This window comes from Lissotriton vulgaris, chromosome 8 (assembly GCF_964263255.1).
Source record: "Lissotriton vulgaris chromosome 8, aLisVul1.2, whole genome shotgun sequence".
Taxonomy (NCBI): domain Eukaryota; kingdom Metazoa; phylum Chordata; class Amphibia; order Caudata; family Salamandridae; genus Lissotriton; species Lissotriton vulgaris.
This window is the reverse complement of record NC_141696.1, coordinates 699,009,901-699,034,689: the sequence shown is the minus strand read 5'-3', so window position 1 is coordinate 699,034,689 and position 24,789 is coordinate 699,009,901. Positions and strand designations below refer to the sequence as shown.

At 43.2% G+C, this 24,789-nt stretch overlaps 1 protein-coding gene across 1 annotated transcript in view; it reads left to right on the top strand.

Moving 5' to 3' along the window:
- EGFL6 (EGF like domain multiple 6) overlaps positions 1-9,189 on the top strand; it is a 433,277-nt gene extending 424,088 nt beyond the window's left edge. Inside the window, exon 12 of the mRNA XM_086934569.1 lies at positions 8,807-9,189. Coding sequence (XP_086790695.1) covers positions 8,807-8,917 — 111 coding nt within the window. The 3' untranslated portion in view covers positions 8,918-9,189. The remainder of the gene's footprint in view (positions 1-8,806) is intronic.
- The last annotated feature ends 15,600 nt before the right edge of the window (positions 9,190-24,789 follow it).

Below are 24,789 nucleotides of genomic sequence, written 5' to 3'. Positions count from 1 at the left end.
AGCCATGTAGGTACACTAGATAGCTTAACCTCACAATCTTATACGTCCATATATGCCCTAACAGCGCCCCATATTGCCTGCCCCAATGCCTTTTTCCGCCTCCCCTTCAAAATATACAGATTGTATTCCATATTATACATAAAGAGAAAATGAGTTCTCCACACATCAAATGAAGGGGCCTTCGTTTGTAGCCACGCTGAGGCAATGCACAACCTTAGCACTGCTGATGCAATGAATATCAAATAACAAACTTCATTACAGTGATCTGTACGCAATCCACCTGTATCTATTCCCAACAAAATCTGACTTGTTGAAAGTTGTATAGGAACACCCAGAATCTTGGATAGAAACCAGTTTGTGTGTCTGAACAATTCTAATAATTTCGTGCAAGTACCAAAGATATGCACTACATCAGCATGTAAAGTATTACATCTAAAACACTTTCCATCTGGGTCTCCCCCCCACTTTGCAATTTTATCAGGCGTACGATAAAGATAAAACAAAGTCTTATAATGTTGTGTCTTCAAGTTGGTGGACATAAATAACCGGCCAGCCAGTTCAATCGAAAGCTCCAACGGTATTTCAGGGTCCCTTAATCTTTCTTCCCATTTTATTCGGTCTGATTTCAAGTCATTGGGCATTGCCTCTATAATTATTGTATACAGTGCCCCGATAAGAGGATTAGCCACGTTCACTATGTTCAATTTAGTAAGATATTCACGCAGCTGCAGATACTTAATAAAGTACGGAGTAGACAACTGATATTGTTCCTTCAATTGGGAGAAAGATTTTAACCCATCTGTATTATAGAAATCTCCAACTGTTATTAAGCCTCTTAAGCATCAGTTAACCACTATCCGATCCCAGCAAATACTGGGGTGCAGGATCGGTGCAGTTAATGGGGTATAGAAGGACATGCTTCCAATATTATATTGCTTCCTTATTGCCTTCCACGCCTTATACGCAGCAGCAATCACCTTAAACCTTGTGCACTTATAATAATTCCAGTCTATGTCGATAAAGAGCCGATTCCTAGCTTCAGCCCCTAAAAGTAAAGAATATATAGAAGGTTGCAGTGCTGGCTCCACAGGTCCCTGACCAGTTAATAAGATATTCATTCGCTGCAGCATACATACATAATAATACAAAAGAAAATCAGGGACTGCCCAGCCACCCACTGCCCTGGGCAGCACCATATATTTCTTAGCCCGCCGCTCTTTCCCCTGAGACCACATGAACCTCATACAGATTGCTTGCAGTTGTGAAATGAGTGCACAGGTAATCTCTAATGGTAAACATCTATAAAGATATAGCACTTTAGGTAATACCATCATTTTCAAGACGTTGCATCTACCTACCAATGTCAGATGTAAACATTCTAACTGATCCAACTGCTTACGGACCCCATGTGTCAGCTTCTGCCAATTAGCCTCTACCGTGGCCGAGGCTCCAGCGCTAATCTGCACTCCCAAATAAGTAACCACAGCTGAGACTCATGGATCATCGTAAGACTTAATATTCATACAAAGTATCTGAGTCTTAGCGGTGTTTAATTTATACCCCGATACCGATCCATATAGTCGTGCTAAATTTTCAATTTCAGGCATAGCCATAGTTGGCCTTGGTGAGAGCACGGCTACGTCGTCAGCATACTCCAATACACAGTACTGCTGAGATTGTATCCTAACTGGAGGCACCCGACTGCTCTTTTCTATCATTTCCTACTTTTAAATACCATGAACCCCATCTTATGGGCATCAGGGTTGACTTAGGGGTGTTTTATTAATATTTAAAAGGACTTTTTAGGAGTGTGAAAATGGGTTCTTTTTACATATTCAATCTGCATTTCAAACCTGCATAGTCAAGCGCACATGGTAGGTCTACATTCATGTTTATACTGTTAGTGTAGTAAATGGCGCAATGAATGCTACAGTCCACTGGTGACATTTAACTTACACACCCTAGGTGCTGTTGTATCTTAAACTTGGGGTTTAAAAGTATGCTAAATATGCCAATCAGGGATATGCCATTTTCATCATGTTGAAAGGGGGAGTATAGGCACTTTACCACTCATTAGCAGGGACAAAATGTACAGAGTTCTACAGCAAGCAAAATCCGTCAAGGCAAAATTCTGGGTGTGCACTACGCAAAAGATATTATGCTATGTTATTTAAATTTAATATACCAATGGGCATCTCAGTGCTGTAGCCAGTTTAACAGGTATCAGCAGAAATAGGAGAAAAAAATTACAATAGGTGGGCTTTCAACAATTTCCTGAATTTGCAATAATTTGCACAGGTGCAAAAGTGTAGCTGAAGCTAATTCCAATCAGAAGGGGCAAGGTAAGAAAAAGCTCTTCCCCCGCATCTCATTAAACAAATGCGGGGGGACACACAGTAGGACCTTACCACGCGATCGTATGTTCCTACTGAGTATGTACGATTTGACTTTTAGTTGAAGATATCTAGGTCTATTGCCTTTTTGCGCGTTCTGAGAGAGCAGAGCTAAAAAATTCATATTTCCCAAGGCAAAGCACATTTAAGTAACAGCCAGGTTCGACTCGTATGTAAACTTCAGCTGGGTGTCATCCGCAAAAGAGATTATTTCAAAGCCATAAGGTTCTACGATTTTAGCAAGGGGGGGACACATAGATATTAAACAGAGTAGGGCTCAAACAAGAGCCCTGAGGGATACCCCTGTCAGTCATATTTTGTGGGAGGTATAGGGGCCAAGTATGACAGTTTGATATCTGTCATTCAGGAAATGGTGGAGCCCTTTAAGCGTGGGGTCTTGTATCCCAATCTCTTGTAGTCTCTCCAGCATCCTGACATGAGAGACCATGTTGAAGGCCGCTGAATGGCCAGGAGATTAGAAGCTTTCAGCCATGGTTCAGTCAGAAAATAAATGTCAGGTGACTGAGTGGTAATTAAAATCCCATATTTGGGTTGTGTGCTTAGCTAGAGACCTAACATTACAAACAAGGCTTTTTATGCCTTTCTTCATGGATTTGGAGCCAGAGCCAGTGCAAGTCAAATGACCTAACCCCAGAGAATTTTGAAAGTGACATTTATGACAGTTCGTCAGGCCCTCTAGGATATGAGAAAAGCTGTTAGTACATAAACGTTATTCTGGGGCATTTAGCTTACTCTGTGTTTTTAGCTGACGAAGAGTGTTGGATGATTAATGATATCAGGGAGTCTATTTCTTTCTTCCCCTAACAAGCTAGGGGTCCTGGCGCAGTCCAGTGGTGGATGGGTGCAAACAGGCTTGTCCTTGGTGTGCCCTCTGCACACCTGCTTTGCACATGCACTGCACAAGCACTGCGCATCCACTCTGGCATCTTCTTTTATAGCCAAATGCACTGGAGCACTTAAGAGCTCCTCCGGAAGTGAGTCAGGAAGGCTTTCCCCGCATCAAACAGTTTCTAGAACTGCGGCGGATGGAATGTGGTGACTCAAGTGCAGGTACGTTTAAAAGAATGAAAGTTAAAAATCTAGTTCAGAGCCTAGTTAAAAATGCACATAGAAAGCACCTGAAGAACCAGCCTAAATTGAATATAGCCTGAGATAGTGGTCTCAAAGAAACATACAATAATTGCTGGGCAAAAGTGACCCATCACAACGTAAAGTTAAACCCTTCACAAATCTGAACTGCGACTGCCTCACTACCCAATTGTTCAGCCCTAGGACAATCATTGCTAGATTTTCACCCTAGACTACTGGAACACTCCCTGCTTACTTGAATACCAAAGGTTCAACTTGCTCCCCTCAAAGCAGCATTCAATGTCATACCCAGTTTTGACTAGGCACCATAAAGTGTGATTATGTAACCTTTGGTGCATAGACTACTAATTTGGCTTACTTCTACAATGTTTGCTTTCCTAGCCACGGGTAAAAAAGGTGAACGCAGTTCAATGCACCAGCTTAGAATGTGAAAGACAAGTTATGGCAGCCCGCAGAACCCCACCCAATACATTGTTAAACTAAAGTAATTGCTTTTGGTTTTACTAACAATTCCTGCAACGTGATCAGGAATATCCTGGTAACAAAAATAAACCAATTTCATTATTCACAATATCACAAACATGACATTAACCTCTTGCATGAGTCGGACGGCCACCGGCGCCGCAGTGGGCATGTGCGTCGGACGGCCAGGAGCAGTACAATCTACGCAAGCGTGGAATGTTGCTCCACCGTGGCAAAATTCCGGCTGCGTCCAAGGGGTTAAAACAAATAGTCACCTTTAACTAAAAGCATTTACTACAACAGAGCAAACCTGTTTCTCATTGCATCTAAAATAACTACACAGAATATGATAAAAACAGCAATAAACCACATTGTGAACAATGAGAATAAAATGAACATTTCCAACATGATTACAATGTAATCTAAAAATGAACAACCTACTTCTATGTGCTACACTGAGAGAGCATGGAGAGTTGAGCAACTTGTAGTCTACAGTTTCTTAGGGATAAGCGATGCACTGCATACCTTGTTGTCCACAATATCTGGCGTTATTAGTGGAAGAGTGACGACAGTGTTCCCCGGAAAGGGTAAACATGTACTGCTATAGAGTGCTGCCTCTGGGACTATGCATTATCAGCATCAGGCGAGAAATAGCATCTTCGAACTGCACTGGCAGTAGGTGAGTCTATCGCTGGCAGAAGCCTGTGCGATAATCTGGGTGAAGGACATCTCCTGACAAGTGGTCAAGTTGCAGCCCTTACATACTAGCCAGGTCATATATAAGCCAGATCTGGTGACTTTGTGAACTACTGCATCCTCCGTAGCTGCCTGTGTTTGACCTCATGGTCACATTTTAAAATCCTAGCTGGTCCACTCAGCCTTTCATCCTTCTGAGGTCGATAAAATGAGTACCATTGAGTTGGGTAACAATAAACATCTGTTATTCGGCTCCAAGGTTCTCTTCTGGGTGAAAATGCGCTTTACAAAAACACGTTATGTTATATTAAATCTTATCAGAGACTGGAATTTCTGACATAAGTTTAGGAAAGGCTGACATAGATTATGTACATCAAGGTGTGGATCCCAGATGTTTTCTTGTGAACATATAATGTGAAGGGAAGTCAATTTGAACTACACTATTTAGGCTATATGTCTGTATTTGCCTTTATTAGACCTTCACTTGGTGACAAGCAGACACTTGTCTCAGAATGATGTTGCATTACAAGTTATAGCTATGTCATTAGCCGAATGACTTGACACTTTCACGGTTCCTAGAAAGATAAGGAGAGATGACATTTGTGTCACTGGCAGACATGGCAATGATTCTGAATAAATAGGGAATAGATAGGGACTTACAGTACCTGAGAATGAGTTGGGCATACTAAAAAATGGGGTCAGACTATAGGATGTTACGTTACATTATCCTAATTCTATTCTCCGTGAACTGGCTGCACATTCATACTAGAAGCAAACATAAACTCACCTGCATAATGCATCAAACTCGTGTCTGTCTTTCAGAATCCTGTAGCGTTGGGCTGACCATGCACCCGACATTTTTTAGCTAGATCCAAGAGAATCCAGAGAAGCTAACTAGAACAGTGCCTGTTTTTTGCCTATGCGATGTACCCATTTATATCGACTTGTGTACTTTCAGTGGCTCTAATAAGTAGTGGCCTCGAAACAGTGTACCTGTGCCTTGCCTGTGTCATCTGTCCACTTATATTGACTTGTGTACCTTGAGTGACCCTAAAAAATAGCAATCTTGTCTCTGCATCCCATGTGTCTGTGTTAGAGTATGATCTTGTCCGGAGCCCCTTTAAACATTAGATTATCTGGTGCAATTAATACGATATCAGCATGCAGGATTGAGAGACTTTATGCAGCTCTGAGGACCTTTCGACCTTTGTCCAGACTCATTCCAAATACATGTCCACTCGCAAGCACTGTGAGTGTTATCTACAAAGTGGCTTTCCTGAAGAAGGTGCATGCCGAAACTTGAATAGACATTTGAATATAAGCCATGTAATGATTTGTTAACACAAGACATGGGACTCATAGAATGAAATATTAATTGTGTATGTAGCCAATTATCAAAATATTAACTGTTATAAGTAACAAAAACACTGTTGTTTGTACATTGGGTTACTGCTCTATATATCTCCGCTGTACCTTGCCTCTCAGTGTGTGTGGATTGAGTGAATGTAGACGTGCCAGTTGTATATATGATCCATTGTGGTTGTTTTAAATAATACATGTTTCTTTTAAATTGTTAACTTTGTTATATGTGACTGTTTTGCTTTGCACTTTCAAAAAAATACCACTCCCACACAATGGCTCAAACTCTACGAAGCAGTGAACATTACACTACACTCCCTAAGAAGGGATTTCGTTTTATAAAATGAAGCACATCAAAAAGTCTCTTTTCAGGAAAGGGTTGGGGTTTTATTTATGCAATGCTCTCCAACAGAAAGGCTTTCCCAGATGTCAAATGAACAACATTCAGATGTATACAGCAAGCAATAATAACACACTTGACAAAAGCAACTGTTAAATGCTTTAATAATAATAAATAAAACACAATAATTAGCAAGTTATAATGGACGTCCTGCAGGAAATCAGAAAGATATATTCACTAAATACATCAAATGATTACTTTGGATGTGCACTCTGACTGACTCACACATCACAAAGAAAGCACCTTGGATAATTATAGCCACTGGCTACGCATCACAATAGCACTAATCAAAAACAAGATACATCACCGGCTGCAAACTTCATCTTGGCCCACTCCAGACTGGGGGATTCACAGCCGGGGACAAGAGACTCAGTAAAATCAGGAACTGCTGCACTGAAGATGCGTCCACCGTTCAGGCTCAAACAATCCCAGGTTCTAAGTCAACAAACCTCAGCTTTATAGTCTCAAAACACACTAGAAGGTTCAAAAGTCTTTCCTTCCGCACCAAGGAAACGTACTGAAATTGACCACCTTCCATGCAAGCATTCCAGGGCAAAAGGAGTTCCCATGTTCCCTCTCTGTTCTCACGTTACAGCCTTTATCTTAAGGAAGCTTATGAAAGCCTCCAGTACATTCATTAATCTCCTCTTCAAAAACAATGCAAACTTGAACATGATTAACTCAAACAACTTGAGCACTCTGGGAGCCTGTCTGTGCGTGCAAAAAGCTCAAGCAAACAGAGTCAGGATTGAAGATGACATGAGGGCATGTCAAAGCCAAACAGTAAGAGAACTTCATAATACTTCCCAATGTACAACACAATGCACATTTGGGCACCACTGCCCATAGCATCACACACTTCATCTGCCAATGTACAACATAATGCACATTTGAGCACCACTGCTCATAACACTGCACTTCGAGAGCAAAAAGTATATTCCGCACCTCTCTCTCTTTCATGCTTTCAAATGCAAATCCCACACGTTCTGTTCTTGGCAAGCTGTTCTACTCTGTGACATCTCCCACTTTGCTAAACCTACGAGATTACACAAGAGAAATCCTCAAGGAAAACAAGGCCTATGCAGGACGTACATTCACGCTAGGCTGAAATGAAACACCAAAGTTAATTAAAATGATAGAAGTCAATTGTCATCACATGGTGTCAAACTATAAGAGTGCCTCTAGCATGACTTGACACACCTACATTTTTTAATAAGATTAATAACAAAAATTGTCTTACACACTGAGTATTTTTTCTTTTGCTGTCCTACATACTTTTTTATAATAAGAGTATGTTATCATTGTGGTTGCTTAAGGTTTCTGCACATTGTCATCCATCAAACTCTCCACTCAGACACTCCAAACTATTTTACAAATAAACTGGTTGTCTAAGGAAGGCCTGAGAAACTGCACATTGTATTCAACGCATTCTTGAATTCCTGGTCTTAAAAAGAAAGGGACTCTCAAATCATTCAGGGAATGCACCAATGATGTGAACTTTATTTTTCCAGCTATCAATACTAACTCCTCACAGAACTCTTCAGAACAGAAATGAAAGAGCTACTATGCCAGTAGCACTTTCACATCTAATTCTCAATCTTGTAAGATCAATTTCTGACAGATTCTCCGATGGTTAGCTCAGTTGCATTCTCTCACAAGAATAAAGGACCATATCCAATTGTCATCTTACCATGCTCACTGGCCCTGTATTCTCCGCATAGTACAAGAAGAACCCGTGTTTTTATGGTTATTGCTGATATTTGAATGGATGTCCTTCTTATGCATTCCTCGTGGTCCTCTTTGTACACCTATGTATGAAAATCCATGTTTGTGTTTGTTGAACTGCTTTATAGTTTGGGTGCCTTGCAAACTCAAGCTAAGTGCATGTGTGAGAAATTTAACTGGGCATCCCTTTGCTACTATAATTGAAAGTGCAACTTATGTAAAGAGCGCGACCACCCAGCAGCACTTGTCCTTGCTATACAAAACCACAAGTTAAACGAATATAGAGAGTGTCAATGTAATCTTTGAAACATTTTTTACATCTCTCTAATAAAAAATGATATGGATAGATATTTCTTTCAAGATATTACTAAATAATATTCAAAAACAATAATAGGTGACAACAATTGAATAGTTTGAGGAGAAGATCAGGAGTGAGAGAAACCACTTTGAAGGTGTTTCCATGACGCATATTTATCATCTTTAAACAATTTACATACTAACTGCCCCACCATGGTACAATCTGGCAACAGGTGTCTGCTGCATGTGTCCTCTGGTATGGTATACTTTCCTATAGGAACAAAAAAAATGCTTGTGATCTATTAAAAGTCAATGTTAATGTCTACTTTTAGAATGTTATTTATCTATTTATTTTTTGTTGCAGATCACCTTTGAGTCTGAACGTGGAAAGGGTAAAACTGGAGAGATTGGACTGGACAGTGTGCAGCTGGTGTCGGGCTCGTGTCCTGGCAGTTACTCAATGGTCGACATTTAAGATTATTCCTGTCATTTTTAATGTTGCCAATGTATTTCTGTTTGCCTGCACTGTATATGAACAGTCCATGACAAGCCAAATGAGAGGTGCTCTGAGCCTCACGGGCGCTTCACGATGTGCTCGGAAAGATCATATATGGCCCATTGCTGCCAATTGCTCTTGAAGAAGTACAAATGTATGTTCATCATTTATGGTCAGGATTCAAAGAGTTAAATAGTTTTGTAACTTTTGTATGTGTATTATGTAGATAAAAATAAATTTTTATGAAAGGGTGTTGTTTTTGCTTCTAAATAGATTGCCTGCCTTTATAACAAAGCTGCATTGCCCCTAAGATTTGAATCCTTATGTTAGAATTTATTAATAAGTAATACCCGTTTCTACCACTTAACTATTCCATGAATGTTTCTTTTCTTACCGTGTTTTCCAGCTCTGTGATTTTTGTGAGAATTTGACAGTGAGGTCTGGATTAGGTTAATGTTTGAAACATACACAATCAGGAAAATATGGCTTGCTGAGAATTTGACAGTCAAGTTTCTGCCGTCATGTTGGTTAATATTGCTTCAACAAACGTTTTTTAAGGAAACACCTATGATTCTTACCTCTAACAATGACTAGGAAAAAATCTCAAATTAAGCATATCTTTTATTTTTGAATTAGTTTAAGTCAGTCACTTGCTTCAGGGCCCAGCTTTCAGAAACATATCAGCATTTCTCACTCATCTACAACGGCCTTTGACCTTAGAGGTTAAAATTAATACTTTTATTTAACATTCTTTAATAGTTTGGCTACAGGATATCATAAGAGTCTCAACCCAAAGATTGATAAGATTTTGCTGAAGCAGGAGTCTCTCAGCCAGAGAGAGCTGTATGAGGACAGTCCTAGAATACATAAACAAGAATGTGGTGGGTGAGGTTGGCTTCAAAGTAGGCCAGTACCAGGCACCTACCTCATTACAGTTTTGTTATTTTTTTACCTTCCCATATGAAGATTGGGAATGCACTTGAAAGTACTTTTAAGAATAGAGCTGTTCAGCTGTAGTAGCCTTCCGTCCATCTTATTATCTCTTCGGCTTTAAGCCACTGGTGGTCAAAGCCCATTTTTGGGACGTGACACGTTATGTAAGTCATGTATAAATACACTCGCCATTGAAGTGTTTTTTTTACTGCATCCTCATCTTGTTCATAATGCTTCTCTTTCAAAACCTAGTGATATAGAAAACGCAGCATAATGTTGTATATAAATAACAAAACTATGTTTATTGGATGTTTAAAAGTGATAATGATAATGTGTACAAAATAATGGAATTGGAAGATGTGTGATTTAAATCGCGTTCTGACATTCCTTAATTATTATTTTTCCTGGATGAAAAAATTCTGGTTTCGGGAGTCCACCGCCCACGTGCTTTCAAGTGAGAAAGATTAATTTAGGTCACTGAAAGATTTGTTTACTACTTGGGAGAGATGGAGGATCCGGAAGCACCACTAAAGGACAGTGGATGTCATACCACCTGCACCACAGTATGACAAATTGATCAACAAATGCTGACAAAGCCAATAGGTCTGGCTTATTTTAATTAGTAAAAGGACTTATTTATTGATTGATGAGTTTGAGCGTGTAGTTGTGTAGACGAGTGAATGAGTCAACAAAGTAATGAGTCAGTTTTTGGATTCGAGGCTGAATGAGTGAGTGCAATGCTGAGTGACTGAGTGCATAGGTGGATGAGTGAGTGAGTGCATGGAAATATGACTGATTGACACATGGATCTATGGATGAATAGGTGAGTGAGTTCCTTGAAGGGTGGCTGGGTGAATTGGTGAGCATATGAACAGCTAAAGTGGGTAAGGAGAGAAAGTGTGTGTGTTTGTGTGTGTGGGTGTATGAGAAACAAGAATACTATATGGGTTACTGTTATTGTGGTTGGTCAAGGCCAGTTTTTAATGTCAGGGGTACTCTGTAATGAGGCTGGCACCTTCTGCCTGGACTGACACGTGGTACATTAATGCCAGCACAGGATTAATGCTGACTCGAAAGATAAGACGAGGTATCTGCATCACCTTTGCATTAAGCTACATGTCTGATCTAGAAGCCCTCCAAGCGTGGTATGGTTATCTTTAAGTGCCCTGAAGGGATCAATTTTAAACTTAAAAAATTCACCTGAGCCAACAATGTTCAAATTGGTGCATGTATTGTGAAGCAGAATGTTAATATTTGCCAAAATACTTTTCAATGTTGAAATCAGAATAAAGAACATAACAAGTCTTCAAATGGTGCACGTTCCAACTCCTTTTAGGTGAAAAAAGAATGACTCACCACCATCAATCTTGGATTTGCTACTTTGGAACATATAAGCGGTTGAAGTATACAGAACAGTAATTGTGTCAGTCTGTCACTGTTCATAAATCGTCATTCTCAAAATGCCGGGTTCGAAATCAGAAATTTAGAGGTGTAGCCTTGCATCCTATGTTTTTGAGTAAATTTACGAGTTTATTGGAATTCACACAGAATTCTTGGAGTGGTCCTGGGAATATGTGACTGTCGCAGACTCACAAGAGTACACATGTGAATATATTCTGCAAGTAGGAATGACATTATAAAGTACATTTTTACGACCTACTTTTTTCTTTAAGTTGTGTTACTGCACCAGTCCCGGACTGAAAACCTTTTTCAGAATTGGAACCTACCTGGAAAGTTTGTGAATATCCATAAATATGTGTTTGAGAGCATTCCACAACTTTTGCAGGTGTACTCATCTTAGAAAGTCTACGAACAACCTTGTCAGCATAAAGAAAATCTTTGAGAAACCCATGGCATTTTGGCAGAGGGTCTATGTGAAAAATTCCGATTTGTGAGACAAAATTCCCAGCATAGCTGATTCCTCGAATCAGGAATAGGATGTTTTGCTTGTAAATGGTATTAGTTGTGTTACAAAGATCTTGGCGCCCAAAATGCTTTCTGATTTGGGGCTAAAATGAAAAACAGGAAAAGTCTAACATCGAAATACTATAATATAAAATAACAGTCAAAGCAGACTGCCCACCCTGGCACAGTTTTCAGAAGACAACTCATTCTCCAAGAAAAACTGTTAAAATAAAATTGCGAAATAGACATTTTACACAAAACAAATATCCCTGTAATGAGTTTGGAGGCAAAAATAAGATCACACAAGTAATTGATAACTTTAGTCCTTACATGCTCCTCACGTCACAGTCTTTTATTGATGGCTAAAATGAATGTATAATAAGCCAAATGCGAGCGAAAAGTTGAATTAAAAATACATTGTTATAGGTCACTGTGGGATTCCTTTTTGATTATAAACAGCACATAGAAAAATTATATTTTATGTAGGTCTTTGTGTACTGTACAGCTCACCTTCTTATCACTGTAAATAACATATACTACAAGTTCCTTAATTAATGCCACACATTGAAAAACTGAGTTGATCACAAAGATTCACATCAGGGTAGACACTGACCAGCTCAGCCTATTTATCATATTAGAAGAAACAGATGTGAACATTTAAGAAAGTAGGTATGCCTAAATTACAGTGGTAGTGTAAAGCAACTTGCGCCAATGCTAACCCCAGCTCTAGAGTTGTGCTTTGAGGATGACAGAGAACCATGTTCAATCCAAACATAGATGTGAAGTTCTCAAAAAAAAAAAAGGAAGCGCCTGCACTTTTCCTTCTGCTATGTAAGTTACAAGTTACAAACGTACACTTTGAAGTTCCCCCTGCTTTCTTAAAAGACTGTGCAAGCTTCACCACTAATTCACTGTGGGGCATATTATCAAGGGCTGGTGATAACATTATAGCCGCTTTAGCGAAAAGCAGCAATAATGTTATCGCTTTATTAACAAGGACACGCTACTGTGTGTTTCCTTGCCTTAGCGCCCGTTGTCAGCACGCCTTACATTGCATCGTTAATGAGATGCTAAGGAGGCGAGCCTGACATAACTCCATGGAAAAATATGGCTAACCCAGCTTTGCGATATCAACAACGAGGGGTAGCGATATTTGAAATCGCGCTAACGGTGCCTTAACGCAGGAATTTAACATCTGTTAAATTCCGGACTAACAGGAAGATAGAGGATCTTACGGCAGGTAAGAACTGTCCCAGAGCACTCTGGATGCACAAAATGTGCGTAGCTGAATTTAAACTACAGAAACTAGTGTAATCTTCAATACTTGGTAAATAGTTTGTTTATTGAAATATTTCAGCTAGATCCAAACGATGTCAAATATAACATATTCACTTCATATGTTCATTGAGCTTCGAATGTGAACAAATCCATTATAATCCATAACAAGTATTCATCTCAAAGTGAATAGAAACCCCAATGCATTTCGTGCTGGAATAGCACTTCTTTAGGGGGATATATATCTACAAAGAAAAATGAAACTCAATGTGGAACGCTGATATGCAGGAGCGCTAGTACACAGAAACAAGGTGATTAGTTAGAACGCAGAAAACGGGTAGAAAGTGAACAATGAAAAATACGGGAGAAAGAACCCGATGAGCCCTTATGTGGAAATATATTTAATGAACCGTGAAAAAAATCAAGGTGAAAGAAACCAATGTTTCCCGTTACGAAAGCAAGCAACATATGGGTTTTCAAAATTCAGGCACAGGAGTTAGAACCAGAATGAAAAAGAATAGCAAGACGCCAAGGGTGAAATGAAAATTGGAAATAGTTCACCAGTGTCATCGTGAAACAAAAGGTGAACCACCTGAAAGAAAAGGAAATAGGTATATAGTGACTCACCCGTCACCGAGAGGAATAATCGCGTGGAACGTAGAGTCAGTCCAGTGTAACCGAGCCGTAACCCAGAAGACGCCGAGCATGCGCAAAGGCGCCCGCAGAAGAAGAAAAATAATAGTGGTAGAAACAGGACTGAGGAAGTGTGGAAAACGAAGGTTAAAGAAAGGGTAAAAACGGGGTCCCAGGAAAGGAATGAAGCAAAGAAAGTGTAAATGAGTGAACAAAAGGTGAAAACGTAGCACCACGAAGGAAAACGAACAGTAATGTGAAAAAAAGTCAATGCCGTATAAATGAAACAACAGAACTATTGGAATAGTCACATATAATGAAAACAATTGTTCATGGGTTCTGTGTGAGACACAGGTAAAAGAGAGATCAAATGCATGGGAAATAGTAAACAGGCAATGTTCATAAATGACAACTAAATTCAATTTTGTCATTCAATCCCTTCGGTTGGAGGGCTTGTAAGTGATAAATCCAATGAAGTTCACGCTGTAGCAAAAACTTGCTATTGTCTTTGTGGGGTAATTTATTTACCACTTCCAGAATTAAGAACCAAATTTGGCTGGGGTTGTGAGATCGTGTAACAAAGTGTGCCGCTATACATGACTTCAAGTTCTTGGTACGGATGTTATTGCGGTGCTCAGTGAGTCTAGTTTTGATTTTATGTTCTGTTTTTCCCACATATGGGAGGCCACACGGGCATTTTAACATGTAAATGACATTTGTAGAGTCACAGGTCGCATTAACTTGAAGATGGATAGGAGTACCTTTAGTAGGATGACACAATATGTTTCCAGGTATGATACTACTACAATGTATGCAATTGTGACATGGTATGGTACCTTTGAAAGTAGTCACACTTTGCAAAGTTGGTTGTTTTAAAAGAGTTTGTATGTTTTTAGAACGTTGATATGCGAAAATGGGCAGTTTGTCAAAGACGTTATTGAAATCTTTCTCCAGTCGTAGCATAGGCCAGTGTTTGTGAATTACTTCCTTGATTTTTTTAGATTGTGTAGAATATTTGGATACGAAAACTGGACGGTTTTCATTTTCATGGTGTAGATTTCTTGATTTAAGTAGGTCATCTCTGTTTAAACTCATGGCTCTCTCTTCTGCAGTTTTCGTCAATTGAGTGGGATAGCCCCGTTGGTGGAATTTTGTGATAATTTTCTGGCTGTCCTGGATGTATAGTTCAGTAGTTGATGCAATTCTTTTAGCACGTAACAGTTGTGAGTAAGGTAAATGACGTTTCAAACTGGGTTGATGAAAACTGCGATAGTGCAGATAATTGTTGCGGTCTGTTTCTTTGGTGTATATGGATGTGACAAATTGGTTGTTGATCAATTTAATTTGGACGTCAAGGAACGATATTACAGTTCTGCTGTGAGTGTGAGTGAATTGGATCCGATCATTAATGGAGTTGAGATTTTCGATGGCATTAGTCAACTGTGTTTCATTGCCCTTCCAGACTAGAAAAATATCATCAATGTACCGATGGTATGAACAAAGGAATGGTTCCCAGTTTTTGTGTTTCAGGATATGTTGATTTTCGAAATGGTACATGAACAAATTGGCGTAAGCTGGAGCAGCACAGTTGCCCATGGCTACTCTAGATAGTTGCAGGTGATACTGATTATTGGGAGATTTGAAGTAACTGTGATGGAGGGTGAATTGCATGAGTTCAAGAATGAAAATCTGTAAGTCGATGGGTTTGTTGGTTTGTAGTAGGGCGGTTTCCAGAGCCTCAAGACCTAGATTGTGTGGGATAGATGTATAGAGGGAACTCACATCAATGGTCGTGAGAATGATGGGTTGGTCCAATGGAATGTTGATTTCATGGAGTTTTTTCAAAAAGTCAGTTGTGTCTTGGATGTATGTGGACATAGCTTTGACACTAGCTTGAAGATGTTTATCGATATATAGTCCGGTGGGTTCGTGAATAGAACCACAGGTGATGACAATTGGCCTGAATGGCGGTTTTGTTGGGTGTTTGTGGATTTTTGGCAATAGGTATATGTACGGCGTCTGTGGGTATTCTTTGATGAGGATTTTTTTGTCCTTTTCTGTGATGGTGTTGGCGAGAACTGCATTGTTGACTATGGTAACCAAGATAGCTTTGAAATCATTGGTTGGATCCAAATTTATAGTCATGTAGAGATCTTGATTGTTCAAGTGAATATCCAAATTTTCAATGTAATAGCTGGTGTCTAGGGCTACTATGGCTCCACCTTTGTCTGCTTTAGTAATTCTCAAATCCGTGTTATTGGCGAGCTGTTTCAGAGCTTGGCGTACGTTTTTGGATAGGTTTGATCTTTGTGGAGTGATTGATGAGAAAATCCCATGTAGTTCTTGTTGTACAACAGTTTCAAAATTATCCAATACTTTGACTTAAAGGGGGAGTGAAGGTGCTCTTTGGGCGTAGGCCCATAAGTGTACTTTCCTCTCCTGTATTAGTTGGTACACATACGTTGGAAAAAAAGTGTCTTAATCATAGTGTTCTCATGAATTTGAAAAACGATATCGTGGTATTCAATTCATTAGTTTGGTGTGTTGGTACGAAGTTCATACCCTTTTGGAGGACTTGTTGTTGCGACATGGTTAGGGCAGTCTGAGATATATTTATGATCAAATTCTGTGGCTCCTGGTTGATTTGGCTGGGGGTAGTGAGGTGGTGTTTCCTGCGAGACCTCCTGGATCTACGGAGGGTGTATGACCTACCCCTAAAAAAGAATCTGTGTCAGTGGTAATGTGAGCGGTGTTACTGGAATCACCACTTGATCTAGAAGTCGACGGTTGATCCGATGGTTTAGTTCCTTGTTGGGGACCTTGTTGTCGTGGTTTACCACAAAATGAACCTGTTCGTGATGGTTCTTCCGACGATGTTGAGTCTCCGTCTGTTGATCTATTTGTCTGGGTACGATTTTGTCTCCTTGCAGCATATATCTCAGCCCAGTTGTAGACTTCGCCTAGCTTGTAGTCGACAGTGTCGCGTTTGAATTTTCTTAGTTTGCGTTCATTTATGTCTTTCACGTATTTGTCCAGTTGAATGTTCACTTCCTCTAGAGATTTAGATAGTTCTTCGGGTGTGAGTTTGGTACTGAATTCTTGTTTCAGTTGTTTAACTTCGTTTTCCAATTCTTCTAGTAATTTCGATAGTTCTTACACAATCAGAAGTATTAAATCCAAGGAACATTTATTTAATATTCCATACCACTTTTTTGTGAAACGCGGATTGTTCTTGCATAAGGTAGACTTCAAGGGAATTCGCAAACCACGGGGAATGCGTTGGACACGGTGATATCTGATTAGTGTTGAGGCATGTAGCCTTCCGGACTAAGGCATACCTGACATGGGAGGTGGATTGTGGGGCTAAGACAACAGGGCCCTATCATCAACCATATCGCCGTTGTCCACGGAACATCGCTGGAAAACCAGCGTTGTTCCATTGAAAACTATGATATCCCCTCTATCGCTGGAATTTTTATCGCCTCGGTGATACGCGTTGTTGATAACGCGTTAACTGGGCGATAAATTCCAGCAATAGACGGCGATAAATAAAAAAGCGCTAAGCGCTTTGCAATATTTATCGCTGTCTATTGCTAAAATGCCCCTAAGTAGTTTGCCTCTTGTGAAAACTGAATTTCACTGATGTACTGTGCCCAGATAATCGTGCTCACTTGACGGAGTTGTACCGCTTCTCAGATGCTGACATTTACACTATGCACTGCCATTCATGTGACTATGTGTGTAAGATAGTATTTGTGTGCTTTCTGATAAATGTAGCCCCAGGAGACACAGTATTAAGCTAACAACTGAAACCCAATGAAACATCTCAACAGCAATCACCATGAAAAATGTTCACAAATTCCACCTCAGCAATCAACACGAAAAATGTTCACAAATTCCACCTCACTGCTCCAGATTGTGCAGAACCAAAATGTGCATCTGTGTATTTAAGAGCGTTCTCATCATTGCTTTTGTGATCCTTTCTAAAACGGTAATTAAAGTGAGGTGCTTCTTGAGCCTGTGGCTGCCACTGCCTTCTACATTTTCTGAAACTGATTGAAAATAAGACTCCTCTTCCACTCTATAACTTGTTTCCTCAAACCACACTATCAGTGTCTTTATGTCCTGATTCAAGCAAGATGGTTATCAAATACATTACTTAAAGGGAGGAGGCAGGCGTCTGCAGCAGTGCGGGTTTACTTGGCAATATATTTTTCACAAGTGGTGCATCACCATAAAAAGTATATTCCAGACATGATGTCGTCACTGTTCCCATAGTACTAACTTGACCTAAGCTGCATAAATACCGGTCACTATTGTGAGATAGTGTTATATCATTCAAAATATATAGTGGAATCGGGGAGCCAATACATTCAGAAATGCATAGCTCAGCACCTACTGAAATATTGCATTCACCTGAAATTAGTTTGTATTTTCAACATCAGAGCCTATTTGAAAAGGATTTATGCACATGTACAATTTTTATTTTTCAAAACTTATGAAAATCAGGAATTGTTACCACAGATGGAGGGCATCTTCCTGATTTATTCCATGTGAGCTATTGAGATGCACACGTCAGCACTTACTTAATAAAGTAAGCATTCACAGAGTTTTTTTGGTTGGTTGATTGCTTTATTTCGATATGCATATATCATAAAAGCGGTACAAAAGAAAAAACAGCATGTCGAAAAAAGTATGACTGTACATTAGATAAAAGAGTAAAACACATTTGATCAGCATAAATTAGTTAAAAAAAGGATTAAATTGATATGGACAGTCTTCTAAGTCTAATCAACCAAGCCCATTTTAAAAACTTGGCAACAGCACAAACAATAGGAGGGGCTATATTGGTTAAAAGAATCCGAAGGGCAACAGAGTACTGGCGGGTACCCAATTCTCTGCAGATAGGTCCAAGCCAACGTGATCTGGGGCGACCATAGTCCGGGCATTCGAAGAGAAAGTGTGGCACCGTCTCTGGTTTATCGGGACAAAGAGCACAATAGCGTGATGAGGACTGGGATTTATTCCACCTGGAGCAGAGGTCGGCCAAGGGTAGGGTTCCTAACCGGAATTTGATGTACAGGGACCGGTCCATGGCGATTGTTATTATGTCCATGTACGGCTCGTAGGCGACGACATCTTTTATCAGCAGAAAAGCTGCGGTGGTTTTGCAGTGCTGCTGATTACTGATGCGCTTCACATGAACCCACTCCCAAAAAAGTTTTTTTAAGGTCTCCTTCGGGGGAGCGGAGTGGCTATGCCAGCAGAAGTCCAGGCCTAGGTCCCCTAAAAGATGTTTAATGTCCTTCAGCCATTTAATGCTGTGCCAACCGTCGGAGTGCATCACCTCAGCTAGGCCATCAGCGTAAGATTTTAGCTCCGGTACCCTCCACAGGCGAGCCCAGAGCAAGAGGGGTCGAAGACGGGCCTGATCCCCTATAGCTTTACAGCCAGTATCCATGAGCACTGGGATAGTCGGACTACTCGATGGAATGGCAAGGAGATCTTTAATGAATTTGTTTTCGGCCTTGCTCAGTAAGTCCACTTTGCCCAGGCCCCACAGTTCGGCTCCATAAAGTGACGCAGGGACCACACGTGCTTTATATATATCAAGTAGAGGGGCAACACAATGTTTTGTTGAGTTGTTGAACTCCTTAAGGAGGGCCCCCCCCACCCTTTTGTGGGCCATTGTCATTTTATTGATGTGGGTGGTCCAGCTCATCGCGTCATTAAGTCGAATTCCCAAGTAATCGAATTCTGCCACTCTTTCAAGGGGTATAGAGTTCAGAGTGGGAGGGCGGCCAAGTTTGCGAGGTGGATGCATAACTAAGTACTTGGTTTTTTCCACGTTGATGACAAGTCCCTTGGTGGTGCAAAAGTCCTGGAAGCGATTCAGTAGTGTCTGGAGACCTTGGGGGGTTTTAGAGATGAGGAGGGTGTCGTCGGCGAACAGCAAAGTTGGAATTTTTACGCCTCCTAGAGTGGGAGCGTCTGCTGGTTCGCCGAGTAGATGATCTACCACCCCATTGATATAGAGGGAGAATAGGGTGGGGGCCAGGACACAACCCTGCCTTACTCCCCTCTCGACCCTGATCTTGTCGGTCTTTTCCCCATTCAACCCCCATCTGACCTGGGCATGGGTGTTGTTATGCAGTTTGATAAGGAGGTTTAATATATACGGGGGCATCCCTAGACCGTGTAGCACCCTCCAAAGTTCCTCCCTAGGAACCAGGTCAAAGGCAGTCTTTAGGTCAATAAAGGCCAAGTAGAGACTGCCTTTGCCTAGCTCCACCACCTTCCAGTGTAGTAGCAGGAGCCTAAAGACCTGTTCGATAGTTCCGGTGCCTGAACGGAACCCGGCTTGCATATCGGACAGGATGTGGTTGTCGTCCACCCATTGTGAGATCCTCCCCAAAATGACTTTCCCCGCCAGTTTCTGGCTCGAGTCTATTAGGCTTATGGGCCTGTAGTTCCCAGGTAGATCCCGGCTGCCCTTTTTGTAGATGGGGACGACCTCAGCACCTCTCCAGGAATCTGGCACAGGGCCTCCCACAACGATTGCATTGAGGAGTGCAGAGATTAATACCCCCCATTCTTCCGGATATGCTCGGAGGATATCGCCTGGTAGTCCATCCGGACCAGCTGCTTTTAATGGTACCCAAGTTTTAATCTGCTTTGTGACATCCAAAACAGAAAAAAGTTCCAGGTCTTGAACTAGGGTAAAGGGTGGGAGGTTAAAAGGGTCGTTTAGTGTGCCTTCAGCGGCAGAGTAGAGTTTTTGGAAGTGGGAGAACCATGTCTGGGCATTGATGGTACAGGTCCTCAGGGTGTCGTCGGGACGGTTCCTATTGCCCACCAAGTCCCAAAAACCTTTGGCGTCTTTCCCACGACTGGCAGCCAGGAGGTCCTGCCAGAAGTTGTCCTCCTACTCCATCTTGGCGTTTTTTTGGCAGAGTGCATAGTGTCTCCTGGCCACCCTAGTCCTGGATGGTAGTTTGGACTTGACTGCTTCAATGAGAAGTGACTTCGCCTCCCTGCACTTCTGATTGTACCAGCCCTGTCTAGCTCGTGAGCTTGGTTTCCTTCTGTTCGTATTAGCTGGAACTACAAAGAGGTCACTGATAGCCTGGGTTATGGTGCAGAACCTTGGGGCCACCTCTAGCCACCCATCCTCTTGGGGGTCAAGATTGACTAGGGCTGAGGCAAGAAGCTGCCTAATGGCAGAAGTTTTCTCCTCTGAAAGTGCCAACTTCGCCCACTTTAGCCGCCGTCCACAGTTGGCGACTACTGACAGGTCCGGGGCGGGGTTACGAGAAGTTCTGGTCACAGTGCTAGTTAACCACCTGTGAGACAAGGTGAGAGAGAGGAGGTTGTGGTCACTCTCGACAGATGGTATAATCACCATGTCCTCCACCATGCTCCACAGGTGTACGTCAAGGAGAAAGTAATCAATCCGTGACGTATGCCCTGGCCTGTTGTAGGTATGGGCCCCTGCTTTGTCGGACCTAGTCCTGCCATTGGCAGCCCTCAGACCAAACTCCATAGCTATTGAGTTGATCTGGAGGGCCACTTCCGTCCACTTTTTAATGGGACTGAGTTCAAGGGACGGAATCCCCCACCTGGTATCGTGTTCCTCTTGATCAGTTAGGATTTCGAGGTCCAGGGGCTCAAAGGTGCAATTGAGATCGCCCGCCACCAGGGTACAAGACCTGTGAGGTGACGAGCGAAGCTGGGCTTCTAGACAGGCTATTACTGGGGATTCTCTACCCCCCTTTGTGCCTCGGGCGTAAATGTTAAAAATATTTAGGATGACTCGGCCCTGGGGATTTTTCAGCAGTATGTTAAGGAGATCCGGGCATTTGGTATCCCGCTCCACCACCCTGCAGTTGAGTTCTGAAGCCACCCAAATTAAGAGGCCACCCGAAGGGCGGCCCCTACCAGTTACACTATGAACTGCTGGCAAAAAGTGGGTGGAATATCCTGCCTTGTGCAGGGGCACCCCGCTCCAGGTTTCCTGGAACAGGCATATGGAGTGTTGCTCCACTAGCGCGTTCCAGTCCGGCAGCGCTAGCTTCCTCTCGAGGCCCGCCACATTCCAGCTGAAAACCCTAAACGGGGGGTCCGTCACAGCCGCAATGCTACAGTCCTCGACAGGAGGCAGCGTGTCTACAACACCCACAGCAGGGAGGCTAACCAGTGGGTCAAAAGATGCCCTGGTCTCCCCTTACTCTTTTACAAACTCGGCAGTAGCCTGGCTTTGTGGTAGAGTCGGGGGGCTACGGGTTTTAAGGAAGGGGGTAGGCTCGGCAGCAGGACTCAAAACCACAAGGGCCTCCCCGGGAGCGTCACAGAGTCAGCAACCCCAGGAACCCCAATTCTGCATCACTGGAGCTGGGTATAACTGCTGTGGGAAGACTCCCGGGGAAGGATGACCATGGACGATGTTTTGAGGAGGGGGCCCGACAGGGCATAGCGGGGTGGTCAGGACCGGCCTCGGGTAGAAGAAAGTTAGGTCGACAGCATCGACCCCCGTGCCGGCCGTTCGGCCTTGGGAGCATATTGAGTGGGCGGCTCTTATGTCTTGAAAATTGACCACCACGCAATCTCCCTCAAAAGGTTTCTTCCCATGCCCGATCCAACCCACCCTACGCACCCCGAGGATCAGGCCATCTACACCCAATGGAAGTGGTCTATTGGTTTTCATCCAGTGGATGACTTTGTTTTTTAGCGCCTGATGTGTTTCCTGCTGTGATTCTTTTAGGGGGGGGACTTTGGTGAGGACAACAACATACGGGTGGCATTCGGGAGGGAGATTTACCGGGGGGCACTTGCGTGACGGAATCTGCTGGGTGGCCACTGGGGGAGGATTTTTTGGCAAGGAGGGATTTTTAGACAGAGGGGGATTTTTGGGCAAAGAGGTGGAATGGGTAACCCTAGAGATTGGTGCTGCTCCATTGGTTTTAGCAGGCGCAGCGGAAGCCGAATGCGCATTTGGACCAGCCCCTTTCTTCTGAGAGATCTTTTGGGCAGGGTTCGGCGCAAGTGCCATCGCTGCTGTGGGGGGAGTGCCGTGCACCTGAACTACGTGAGTGGAATCACTCGGCATTGCCTGCTTCACACTGGCTAGAGGGGCTGGGGTAGGAGCTTTCCCTGTAGCCAGTGATTTGGCCGGCAGTGACGACTGGACTCTGGTTGTTTGGCTTACTGGGACCTCTTTAGGAACATTCCTATCTGGGTTGATCTCACTAGGCTTAGGATGCACTTTCAGCAGGGTTTTCAGGGAAAAAAAGTTGTCCCTAGTGGCCTGTTCAAAATTGTCCAGTCTGACCCCCAGACTCTTAACTTGGTCGAGTAGTGGATTAAACAGAGACTTTACCAGTTTCTCGAGAGACTCGAGAGAGGTACCCTGTTTTGGTAGGGCCGGTGTTGCTGGAGGCAGGGGGGACGGTATCTGGGACTCAGCTGCGTGCTGGGGGGAGCTAGAAATCCTGAGTAGTTCCAGCTCTCCAGCGTCTGGGTATGAGGTACCCCTATGGAGCTGTGTCCTAGAGCGCTTGTAGAGCATGGAGTGATTTCCCCTCCGAATGTTAATCCCCCTTTTCCTTTTCCTATGTGCCCGTGAAGGTCTAATCTGGGGAAATGGTTGTGGGTCAGGTAAGGGGACAATAGGATCCGAATGAGACCTGTTATCGGGAGAGCTGGCTAAGCGGTTGGATTGTCCAGGAGCTATAGCCTCAGTACAGCGACTGCCTGGGGAAGGGAGTGATATGAGGCTTTCTATCCTATCTAGTCCTGCCTCTAGCGCTACAATGTGTTGCTCATCAGATGGGGGCCCAGGCGGTGGTAGGTTGGAGATGGAAGTCGGCGGCGACAATGCGTGTGCCGCAGCTCCCAAAGATGAGCGCTTAGATGGTAGAAGGTCAAGTGAGAGGCGGCGTTCCGTCATTGCGATCTCCTTTTCAATGACGTTAGCCACCCGGGTGATAAATTTGTCCATTGTGCCAATCATCGTGGGGCCCCCTAGAGCACTTGCTCCACCGCCCCTCAAAGCTTTACCGGATCTGGTGGACATAATGGATTCAGGAGCTACAGTTGGGCTCAGAGGGATTGGAGCCGAAGGAGTAGATGAAAGGGGGGTGGCCCAGCCCAGCCCAGCCTCTGCCGGCCCCGGACGGCCACAGACGGCCCGCCCTTTGCCCGGGCTTCGCCCGGCGTCCCGCAAGACGGGCTCTCCTCTGGTCTTGTAGAGTGGCGGTGGGGGCGGGGCACGCAGGGGGGCGCTGACCGATGACTCGTGGTCATGCAGGGACTCCTGGGATAGCGAGTCCCTGCTGCGCTTACCCCTGTAGCCTCCTCTGTTGACAGTGTCCCTCGGCAGCCAGCAACCAGGCGAAGTTGGGTCCGCGTTGGTGGGTCCTCCCACGGGCGAGCAGTCCACAGAGACTCCACAGCCCACAGAGACTCCACAGAGGTTAGTTACGTCCCAGCAAGTTCCCTCGACTTCACAGGTACGCCGGGGGAGAAGGGTCACAGGCAGGCTGGTTCCCGCTATGCTTTTAGCTGCTTGCCGGTGGGGGCGGGGCACGCAGGGGGGCGCTGACCGATGACTCGTGGTCATGCAGGGACTCCTGGGATAGCGAGTCCCTGCTGCGCTTACCCCTGTAGCCTCCTCTGTTGACAGTCTCCCTCGGCAGCCAGCAACCAGGCAAAGTTGGGTCCGCGTTGGTGGGTCCTCCCACGGGCGAAGCGGCTCCCGCGCAGCGGGAGCGGCGAGCAGTCCACAGTCCACAGCCCACAGAGACTCCACAGAGGTTAGTTACGTCCCAGCAAGTTCCCTCGACTTCACAGGTACGCCGGGGGAGAAGTTTTTTTGTAATAAAAGGTGAAAAGGCAGAGGAAATATGCTCCCATTAAAACGTACATCTTGAATACAGTGTTTTCGTGGGGGTGAAATTGACACGAATTGAAGACAGTGCGAAAGGCACCATGGCAAAGCAAATACAGTTTTTAACTTTAATCATCTTTAGCTTCTTTCCTGCTAAATTTGACATTTTACATTGCAGAACAGGTCCTTACATGCCTCAAAATAATTGACATCTGAAAGA